General features: G+C 49.8%; 2 protein-coding genes across 6 annotated transcripts in view; both read right to left on the reverse strand.

The window, feature by feature from the left end:
• LOC113207064 (gamma-tubulin complex component 4) overlaps positions 1 to 2,470 on the reverse strand; it is a 13,038-nt gene extending 10,568 nt beyond the window's left edge. Inside the window, exons 1-9 of one of the 2 annotated variants that reach the window (XM_052274739.1) lie at positions 1,864 to 2,470; positions 1,621 to 1,768; positions 1,342 to 1,551; positions 1,169 to 1,259; positions 941 to 1,082; positions 742 to 862; positions 491 to 660; positions 166 to 322; positions 15 to 78 (exon numbers count right to left, since the gene is read on the reverse strand). In XM_052274739.1, coding sequence (XP_052130699.1) covers positions 15 to 78; positions 166 to 322; positions 491 to 660; positions 742 to 862; positions 941 to 1,082; positions 1,169 to 1,259; positions 1,342 to 1,551; positions 1,621 to 1,768; positions 1,864 to 1,929 — 1,169 coding nt within the window. In that variant the 5' untranslated portion in view covers positions 1,930 to 2,470. Of the gene's footprint in view, positions 79 to 165; positions 323 to 490; positions 661 to 741; positions 863 to 940; positions 1,083 to 1,168; positions 1,260 to 1,341; positions 1,552 to 1,620; positions 1,769 to 1,863 lie in introns of both variants that reach the window. The other variant, XM_052274738.1, reaches the window with a different exon arrangement.
• A 1,176-nt stretch (positions 2,471 to 3,646) lies between these two features.
• Positions 3,647 to 9,978, reverse strand: part of LOC113207047 (23 kDa integral membrane protein) — a 17,677-nt gene continuing 11,345 nt past the window's right edge. For 2 of the 4 annotated variants that reach the window (XM_052274735.1, XM_052274737.1), the window contains exons 2-5: positions 7,885 to 8,073; positions 7,581 to 7,754; positions 7,136 to 7,378; positions 6,222 to 6,875 (exon numbers count right to left, since the gene is read on the reverse strand). In XM_052274735.1, coding sequence (XP_052130695.1) covers positions 6,801 to 6,875; positions 7,136 to 7,378; positions 7,581 to 7,754; positions 7,885 to 8,073 — 681 coding nt within the window. In that variant the 3' untranslated portion in view covers positions 6,222 to 6,800. Of the gene's footprint in view, positions 4,301 to 4,560; positions 4,804 to 6,221; positions 6,876 to 7,135; positions 7,379 to 7,580; positions 7,755 to 7,884; positions 8,074 to 9,978 lie in introns of those variants that run through there. The other 2 variants (XM_052274734.1, XM_052274736.1) reach the window with 2 other exon arrangements.

The raw sequence follows: 9,978 nt of genomic DNA on the forward strand, positions 1-9,978 counted from the left end.
AGTAAAATTTTTCTATTTTTGCTTCTTCACTGCTGAGGAGAATTTTATGTGCAGCACTGTGAAATGCTTGATTAATATCTGGAACAGATTATTTAAATCCCATAATGTAAATGATTTGCTAATAAATTTGAAAGACTAGGTAAAAAGTTGAAAAAATCCTCTTACCTCTCTTAAATGTTGAGGAGGGAGTTCTATCAAGGATACCCCCAGCTTCTTTGATAAACTCTAAAAACAATTCACCCCTTCCCAGGAGAAACATATCCTTGATAAGCCGCAACTGCATTGGGAGCTGGGCCTGTTCTACAGCTAGTTCCCAAAGTTTCTGTAACAGGTATGATAGATTAAAACAACAAATGAGGAGAACTATACTACACCTACTATCATGGGATAAATTGTCACTAAGGTAACAAAAACAATGGCAACTACTAAATTATAATAGTATGCCAGTTTGAAATTTTAGAAATATCAAATACAAATAATATTCACAAACCTCAGTAATAAAACTCCTGATAATTTCAATGGTTTCATCAAATAAACCAATGTCAAGCAGAAATGACTGGTTCAATTTTCCAAGGCGCTCGTTGTATCGATGCCCACACTCATTCCATAAAGCATTGTTGACATTATTTCTACCAAGAATTGAAGCACTACATGTAGTATCTAGAAAAAGAAAGGAATAAATTTGAATCAGCAAAGAACCAGCATACTTAAATTGAATTATGAATTGAGAGTAGAGCTTACCAGTATTTTGATCTCGAGGGTCATTACTTAACATCACAATAGATTGGCCAATAAAAAGTACTTTATTGCCAAGTGAATAAGGGATGTAGCTTGGCAATAGCTCAGGACAAATTTTATACTCCTGAGTGATACAGAAAACTAACATGAGTGAAAAAGGACAATGCCAAGGTTAAAAATGATTAGATTAAAAAAGACCAACCAAATAAGAACAATATGAAGACTGGGTGTTTGTTTTCTCAACTGGCTGAATAAAAAACTCATGAAATGAATCCTTCAACACACCATGTAATACCCAGCTTGACAGCTGTTTAAAAAAGACACTGTGGCACTGATGAAGTAGTCTACAACAGATAAGAAATAGTTCAAAGTGATGATATTATACATAAAACGTAGCATGTTGGGAGCTGTTCTCAAAAACTTTTTATACTTTTCTAGTGTTACTTGGACTTCTTCCACTGCAGCTAATAAGTTTTGATATAATAACTGAAGAAGCTGGCAGCCGTGAAGTTTTTGGGCTGCTACCTGTCAAGGAAAAATAGATGAGATTATAAAACTAGATGTGACGGAGGAAATTTCTATTCTTATAGAACGTTAAGATACCTACCTCTCTGATGAGAGCATTTAGAGTTGAGAAGACAACAGAGTATGGAGAGACTCTGGTTAAGACAAATTGTAATGAACACTGTGGATCTGCTAAGAGTCTTGACTCCAGGTCAACAATTTCACTGCGATAGGGTGCAAGGGCTTCATCAATGCCAATAAAAAAAGCTTGAAGGTATAAACCCGGTCTAAGCACTTTTGAATCATCATCTGAAATTGAAATTAAACAATTAATGTGCCATCTATCAAAAGCAAAGCCATAAAGGGAATATACTTTACCTTGAATATTGAGAGGTTTTAGCACTCTTTTGTCATTTTTATATAAATCTACATATTCTTTAAGTTGTTTGTACTCTGAGGCTATTGACAAAATTTTCTTAATAAGAGCTCTTTCTCCAGGATGTAAAAAGGAGGCGACTTCAACCATCTAAGATATAAAAAGAATCCAAAACAAATCACAAGAGTTTTTGTTAAGAATGTTACCTACTTAAATAATAGTTGACATGACAATAGATAACTTACATCATTTCCTTTATCAAGCAGTCCACCAGGAAAGCCATAAAGGCTAAATAATAGTTCATGTAGCATTGTGACGTCTTAATTTAAGTGATGGTACACAGCAACAAGAAGGGGTCCACGATCTTCATAAATTTCAATCACTTGAATGGTGTGGTTGGCAGAGTGTAAATGTCGCTACACAATGTTAATGACACTTCCTACTTGTGACATTTAACAATAACAATAACAATCCCATTCCTAACCTGTCTCTACCACCGTCGATTGGTAATCTCTCAAAAAGATGATCAACATATCAATTTAACATAAATTTGAGATGAAGACGCACACTCACTAAAATTAAATGCAGCTACTTCAAATGTCATGGAACTGGTTATAAATTGAATAACTGAAAAAGTATGTCCAGAAAAATTCAGAATAAGGAATAAGTGTTTGAAACTTGATTTGACAGTTGCGTACGCCCGCTCTTTACGTCCGGAACACAACTCCAGGTTAACCAACAAGCTGGAAAGAATAACTTTGCCCACCAAGTTAGACACACCGACATTTATCTGTGAGATACTTAGGTCGACTGAACTAAGACTTTTGAAAAATAAAATACCTCACGCGAATCAGTAAGTTTCCTCTGAATAAACCAAAGCAAATAGGGAAGCTCGAAACAAGCAGTTGGGGAAACCATCCAGAAAGAAAATATCCTCGTAGCCCGCGCGAATTTCAAAACCACCCACCCGGCGACGGCGGCGCGGTGCGGCGCGGCGACGCCCTTTGTCGGCGTTCAGCAGGGACGGCCGAAGGGGGGTGGGGTGACCTACTGCAAGGAGTACGGGGACGGGGCGAAGAAGGCGCCCTTTACCGAAGGGCCCCACCACCGAGGAGAGACACAACTGCAGCGTAGAGTCGGCCTCAACCCCAGCGGATTTGATCTGCACAGCGCGCGGCCTCATCGCCGCGGGTCTTATTGCTCCCCCATTGTCTTGCTCGACTCCGACACTTGCAGCAGCGAGCGGCAGTCGTGTCGTGTTTGGGGAGTGGGCGGCACATCTACCCATGTTTGTCAACGTTCTCGGGTTATACCACCACGGAGACGCTTATACGCATACAAAATTTTTGTCTGTGTCAGAGGCCGTAGGCAGGCAGGCCTAGCCGACGACGCCGCCGACGGGCCGTCGTCACGTACATTGTGAGGAACGTCGCGACTGGAGAGTGGCGTGAAGGGGGGAGGCGAGGGGGGCGGGCCGTCGTCACGTACATTGTGAGGAACGTCGCGACTGGAGAGTGGCGTGAAGGGGGGAGGCGAGGGGGGAGGCGAGGGGGGAGGGGGACCGCGGGGCGCCTCGCTAATCACCACGGGGCGTCGTCGCGTGGCGTCGCGAGGCCGGGCAGGACGAGGTGCGTCACTCGGCGGCGTCGGCGTCGCACCGCACCGCACCGTCACCCGTCACCCGCCACACGGGTGGACGTCGTCGGACTCCTGAGGCCGCGGCAAAACCTCCGGGGATGTTATTATTCGACCAGACTAATTTACTTGATTTATCGATCGCGACCACCGTCCACCATCTTCAGAAGCTCTTCTGCACACCACCGCCTCTTGTTCACGGCGACGTGTTGCCGCTGCCGCCCAGCCCGCTCCCAGCTGCCTCCGTCCGTCTACGTCCGTCCTCCGCGCGCGCGGAGGCTCGATGGGCTGCCTATGCCGCCGGCGCAAACTAGTGTTGACATCGTGCACGAGGCAGACGACGGCGGCGGGACTGATGAATTAGGCTCCCGCGGACAAAATAACAAAGCAGAGTTTCTTTCTTTCTGTATTTCTTTATTGCCGATTGGACTCTTAAATCACACACAACATTCATTCTTTCGGCATACACACTGAAGATGAAAACTATATTCTTTTTTAAATATATATGACTGATTTGAACAAGAAACGCCACGGGAAGCGTTAAAAGGTATGACTTTGATCAATTTGTAAACGGATTTCAAACCATAAAACCTTAAAATTGACCCGCAAAAACAGGTTTACAGGGCAAGAATCACCCCACGTACTGATATAAAACCTTAATAAAACACACATTTTCAAAATATTGAACTGGAATGCAGAGTTAGAAATTTACAAGGAGTTTTATTTTAAGAAGACTATGGCACTCGCTACTATTGCAATGCCCCTAAGTTACAAATCACAGTTACAAAACACTATTTACCAGTCTATCCTCTGCACCTCAACAGCAGAAACGGGGAACAGTCCACCCACTTCACCCGCGTTACACAGTAGGAACACGACAAACTTCCATCACCATGATCGGAGATGTCGAAGCGGCCCTCACTCTCCAACAACTAGAGACGAGAGAACCTCTCCTCACACTTTTGCCTTCTTCTACATGGGGGTGAGCTCGTTCACTGCCCGGCGCATCGAGGAAGCGAGTCGACAAGCCATCAAGATGCCAACCAACTGCAATGATAGAAAATCGACGTTTTATTTTAGAAACATTGTGCGTGTAATGTCGGGCTTTGCCCAGCAGTTCAAAGCTCCATCCGTTTTCGTTTTCGTCGGTTTAGTGTTTTATATGGAAAAAGGCGCCGCTATCTCAAGTCCATCGTCGCGTTCGTGTTGACTGCCAATGGGCGACTTTTAGTCGTCGATGTCTGTTGCGCAGTTGGTCGCGGTCGCGAGGACCGAGGAGACCCCTGACCAGCTCTGCCGAGACTTACCTGGATGAGCGCGATTGTGATGCCCGTGCTGCCAATGACCACCGCCTTGTCCCTCACGAACTCGCCGAACTTCTCGGTGCAGCCGTGCAGGTACATAGATGGATCGCTGGTGGCGTTGCAGTAAAAGGGGCCGTAGCCAGACGGCAGCGGACAGCAGGACACCGGCACGTTCGTTGCGTTCGTTGTTTTGGCGACGGGCGGCTTAAGCCAGTCCTTGTAGCTCTCGGCGCCGCAGCACTCGAACTGGAAGAAATCGAAGGGGTTAATGAGCACTTTAGCGTATATTAATAAGAACTGCAGTTTTAGACAGTGGCCAATTGATTTTTTTTTTTGATTTTTTTTTTTTTTTTTCGGGAAATTTGGAATGGCCGTTTTAGGTTGGCCGCGACCGAGCTGCAAAGGGAGCAGAGGACGCAGAACGCATCGCTAAAAATGACGCTATACCTTGGACTGGATGGTATTCCACAGTTTGGTGACGGGGTCTTTGGGGTCGCCGTAGTTAATCATCGATTCCGTGAGCTTCTCCTTCAGTACCTCCTCGACCTTGTCCCTGCAGACATAGCCGGCGATACCGCCAGACAGCTCCAGGATGAAGATGAGGATGAGGAGAGCGATGTACTGCGGACAGAGAAGAGAGGAACTCGCTCAGTCGTAGCGTCCCCGTCGTTGCATAGGAGGGGACTCCATATCCCGGCCACATGAAGGAGTACGGGGACGGGGCGAAGAAGGCGCCCTTTACCGAAGGGCCCCACCACCGAGGAGAGACACAACTGCAGCGTAGAGTCCTATAGGGGAGAGAAACGTCATGGGTGTCTTGCTCATCTGCCGCTATAGGACTCTACTGCAGCGTAGAGTCGTCGGTCTCAACCCCAGCGGATTTGATCTGCCCAGCGCGCGGCCTCATCGCCGCAGGTCTTATTGCTCCCCCATTGTCTTGCTCGACTCCCACACTTGCAGCAGCGCGCGGCAGTCGTGTCGTGTGTGGGGAGTGGGTGGCACATCTACCCATGTTTGTTAACGTTCGCGGGTTATACCACCACGGAGACGCTTATACGCATACAGAATTTTTGTCTGTGTCAGAGGCCGTAGGCAGGCCTGGCCGACGACTCCGCCGACGGGCCGCCGTCACGTACATTGTGAGGAACGTCGCGACTACAGTGGCGTGAAGGGGGGAGGCGAGGGGGGAGGGGGACCGCGGGGCGCCTCGCTAATCACCACGGGGCGTCGTCGCGTGGCGTCGCGAGGCCGGGCAGGACGAGGTGCGTCACTCGGCGGCGTCGGCGTCGCACCGCACCGCACCGTCACCCGTCACCCGCCACACGGGTGGACGTCGTCGGACTCCTGAGGCCGCGGCAAAACCTCCGGGGATGTTATTATTCGACCAGACTAATTTACTTGATTTATCGATCGCGACCACCGTCCACCATCTTCAGAAGCTCTTCTGCACACCACCCACTTGTTCACATCCCGGTGACGTGTTGCCGCTGCCGCCCGGCCGGCCCGCTGCCAGCTGCCAGCTGCCTCCGACCGTCCTCCGCGCGCGAAGGCTCGATGGGTTGCCTATGCCGCCGGCGCAAACTCGTGTTGACATCTTGCACGAGGCGGACGACGGCGGCGGGACTGATGAATTAGGCTCCCGCGGACAAAATAACAAAGCAGAGTTTCTTTCTTTCTGTATTTCTTTATTGCCGATTGGACTCTTAAATCACACACAACATTCATTCTTTCGGCATACACACTGAAGATGAAAACTATATTCTTTTTTAAATATATATGACTGATTTGAACAAGAAACGCCACGGGAAGCGTTAAAAGGTATGACTTTGATCAATTTGTAAACGGATTTCAAACCATAAAACCTTAAAATTGACCCGCAAAAACAGGTTTACAGGGCAAGAATCACCCCACGTACTGATATAAAACCTTAATAAAACACACATTTTCAAAATATTGAACTGGAATGCAGAGTTAGAAATTTACAAGGAGTTTTATTTTAAGAAGACTATGGCACTCGCTACTATTGCAATGCCCCTAAGTTACAAATCACAGTTACAAAACACTATTTACCAGTCTATCCTCTGCACCTCAACAGCAGAAACGGGGAACAGTCCACCCACTTCACCCGCGTTACACAGTAGGAACACGACAAACTTCCATCACCATGATCGGAGATGTCGAAGCGGCCCTCACTCTCCAACAACTAGAGACGAGAGAACCTCTCCTCACACTTTTGCCTTCTTCTACATGGGGGTGAGCTCGTTCACTGCCCGGCGCATCGAGGAAGCGAGTCGACAAGCCATCAAGATGCCAACCAACTGCAATGATAGAAAATCGACGTTTTATTTTAGAAACATTGTGCGTGTAATGTCGGGCTTTGCCCAGCAGTTCAAAGCTCCATCCGTTTTCGTTTTCGTCGGTTTAGTGTTTTATATGGAAAAAGGCGCCGCTATCTCAAGTCCATCGTCGCGTTCGTGTTGACTGCCAATGGGCGACTTTTAGTCGTCGATGTCTGTTGCGCAGTTGGTCGCGGTCGCGAGGACCGAGGAGACCCCTGACCAGCTCTGCCGAGACTTACCTGGATGAGCGCGATTGTGATGCCCGTGCTGCCAATGACCACCGCCTTGTCCCTCACGAACTCGCCGAACTTCTCGGTGCAGCCGTGCAGGTACATAGATGGATCGCTGGTGGCGTTGCAGTAAAAGGGGCCGTAGCCAGACGGCAGCGGACAGCAGGACACCGGCACGTTCGTTGCGTTCGTTGTTTTGGCGACGGGCGGCTTAAGCCAGTCCTTGTAGCTCTCGGCGCCGCAGCACTCGAACTGGAAGAAATCGAAGGGGTTAATGAGCACTTTAGCGTATATTAATAAGAACTGCAGTTTTAGACAGTGGCCAATTGATTTTTTTTTTTGATTTTTTTTTTTTTTTGTTCGGGAAATTTGGAATGGCCGTTTTAGGTTGGCCGCGACCGAGCTGCAAAGGGAGCAGAGGACGCAGAACGCATCGCTAAAAATGACGCTATACCTTGGACTGGATGGTATTCCACAGTTTGGTGACGGGGTCTTTGGGGTCGCCGTAGTTAATCATCGATTCCGTGAGCTTCTCCTTCAGTACCTCCTCGACCTTGTCCCTGCAGACATAGCCGGCGATACCGCCAGACAGCTCCAGGATGAAGATGAGGATGAGGAGAGCGATGTACTGCGGGCAGAGAAGAGAGGAACTCGCTCAGTCGTAGCGTCTCCGTCGTTGCATAGGAGGGGACTCCCTATCCCGGCCACATGCTGTAAACCAAAGGGAATTCCCACCGGAATGCATCACGTCTACCTACCGACACGATCATGCAGTGGTTCTCCTTGACGGCGCCGCAGCAGCCCAGGAAGGACACCAGCAGGATGATGAGGCCGACGGCGATGAGAAGGTTGGGCGCCGAGAAGTAGGCGTCGTCCAGGAATACGTGGTAGCCATAGTAGGCGGCTTTGATGGCGGCCCCGATCGAGAGCAGCACGAGCCCGGTCACCTGGAGCACGCCATGATTTGAAAAAGTGGATTCACGCACTCCGTCGATACTAGATGTGGCCTGCGCTATACCGTTCATTGTGCTGGACCTATCCTTTCCTAACCTACCCTAACACAGCTCATGCAATCGGATTAGGTAGTTGTTCCCATACATACCATGTGATCTAGGGGGTGAAAAAAATATTATGGATTTCTAAAAAGTATCAGGTTCACCATTGGAGTCTATAACCCCCCCCCCTCTCCCCCCGGTCCTATAGACTCAAATAATGGAGCTGATACTTTTGGGACCAACTATAAACGCCACGTTGTATGGGAACGACATTACGGCAATTGCCCAGTTTTCCCCATCACAGCCCGTGCTCCGACCGATCACCCGCTAATAAAAACCCAATAGAGCATATATGCAGTGCATCATCGTCCCACTGTGATAACGCCACTGCATGCAACCGCTCCTCCTGTAAGCCAGTGGTGGCCGCGCGGAGAGGCCGGGGGGGGGGGGGTCTGAGGGGCCTGTTGTTGACCTAGGGCAGTGCGGTCAGCGCCCCGAGAAGCCCTACGGCGAAGCGGCACCCTCCCTCCCTGCCTGCCCACACTGCCCTCACCCCCCTCCGCCCCAAATAAGGAAGAGGGCCGCGGGTGGGATGCAGACCATGAAATTTTTATTTATTTCGCCACGCGTCTTACATTACTTATTTTTGCGAGTCTGCAGCGCAAACAGACAGCTTCCAAGTTTCACTGATAAGCCTATGGAACCTGGTGAGGTACCAGGTAGACAGTGGCGTATGGGGAGCGCGTGGGGGCCGGTGGAGGCTCAGCTTCGTTCGCCGCGTGCCGCGTGCATCTACTAGGGTCCAATCGTGCCCCGGTGGAAGGGCCTAGTAAAGAACGACTCCGGTCGGATCGAAACCTTTGGGCCAAAAGAGGCCTCGCGGGTCGTCAAGTCAGTAGTTGCCAGTGTGGCGTTTACCAGAGGCGGAGAGGAGTCGACGGGCACAGAAACACTCCTTTGCATTTCGGTAGAGACAGTCTTGGGGACTGTCTAAGTACAAAAAACAAAGGGGATTAGGCCTGGGTGGGCTATAAAGCAACGCCGGTGGCGTTTGGGACCACACGCACGCGTGTGTGCAGGTTGCCTACTCGGAGACGTAAGGCGCGCTCTACGCGGAGATACACTTGTCTTAACCAAACCAATCAAAAACTCTACTCAACTTCAAGTTTCGCATTAAAGAAGGTATGGCGTGTGCCTACCGCGCCTACCCACCGCAACCCCCTAAAAAAAATTCCATGCATAATTCGTGCGCGCGAGCTGCTCGCCCCCTTCCACGGCCGGGGACGGGACCGTCTCAAGGGTACACGTGTAATCCCTCTCTGTGTACCGACGGCTCCCCCTCGGGCTTAAGGCCGTGTTTTCATAAGGGCGCATGCAGACTGTGCCTGCGGTCCTCCCGTACTTAAAAACCGCGAGCTGCATGGAAAGCTTCCATCAACACACTATGCTCGAGCCGCCGGGGTATGAGTTTTCGTCTCCGGGGTGCTCGTGTTTGATGATCATAGTAACTGCGACTACTGAGTGAGACGGTTCGCATAGCCATTCGCAACTCAGCGCGGCAACGATTTCGAACGCGAACCACACCCGCAACGAGACTCTGCAGTCTGCACCCTTTCTTGCCCTGATGGCTCTGCAGAACGCATCGCTCTGGACGGCGCACCTTATTGAACAAAGGCGTAACTGCCGTAACGTCTCCCTGCATGTCCGCGAGAGTGTCCGTGGGCGCGGGGCTGGGAGGCTGGGCCGGACGGGACCCACTGGTCCAGCTTCCAGCTTCCCCTCCCGCCCCCCTCTCCCCTCACAAATCACCAGCCCGTGTAACGGGTCACGTCTGGTGGGCCCCGAGACGACCCCCCC

This window comes from Frankliniella occidentalis, unplaced genomic scaffold (assembly GCF_000697945.3).
Source record: "Frankliniella occidentalis isolate FOCC.00 unplaced genomic scaffold, Focc_3.1 Scaffold431, whole genome shotgun sequence".
In the NCBI taxonomy this organism is placed as follows: domain Eukaryota; kingdom Metazoa; phylum Arthropoda; class Insecta; order Thysanoptera; family Thripidae; genus Frankliniella; species Frankliniella occidentalis.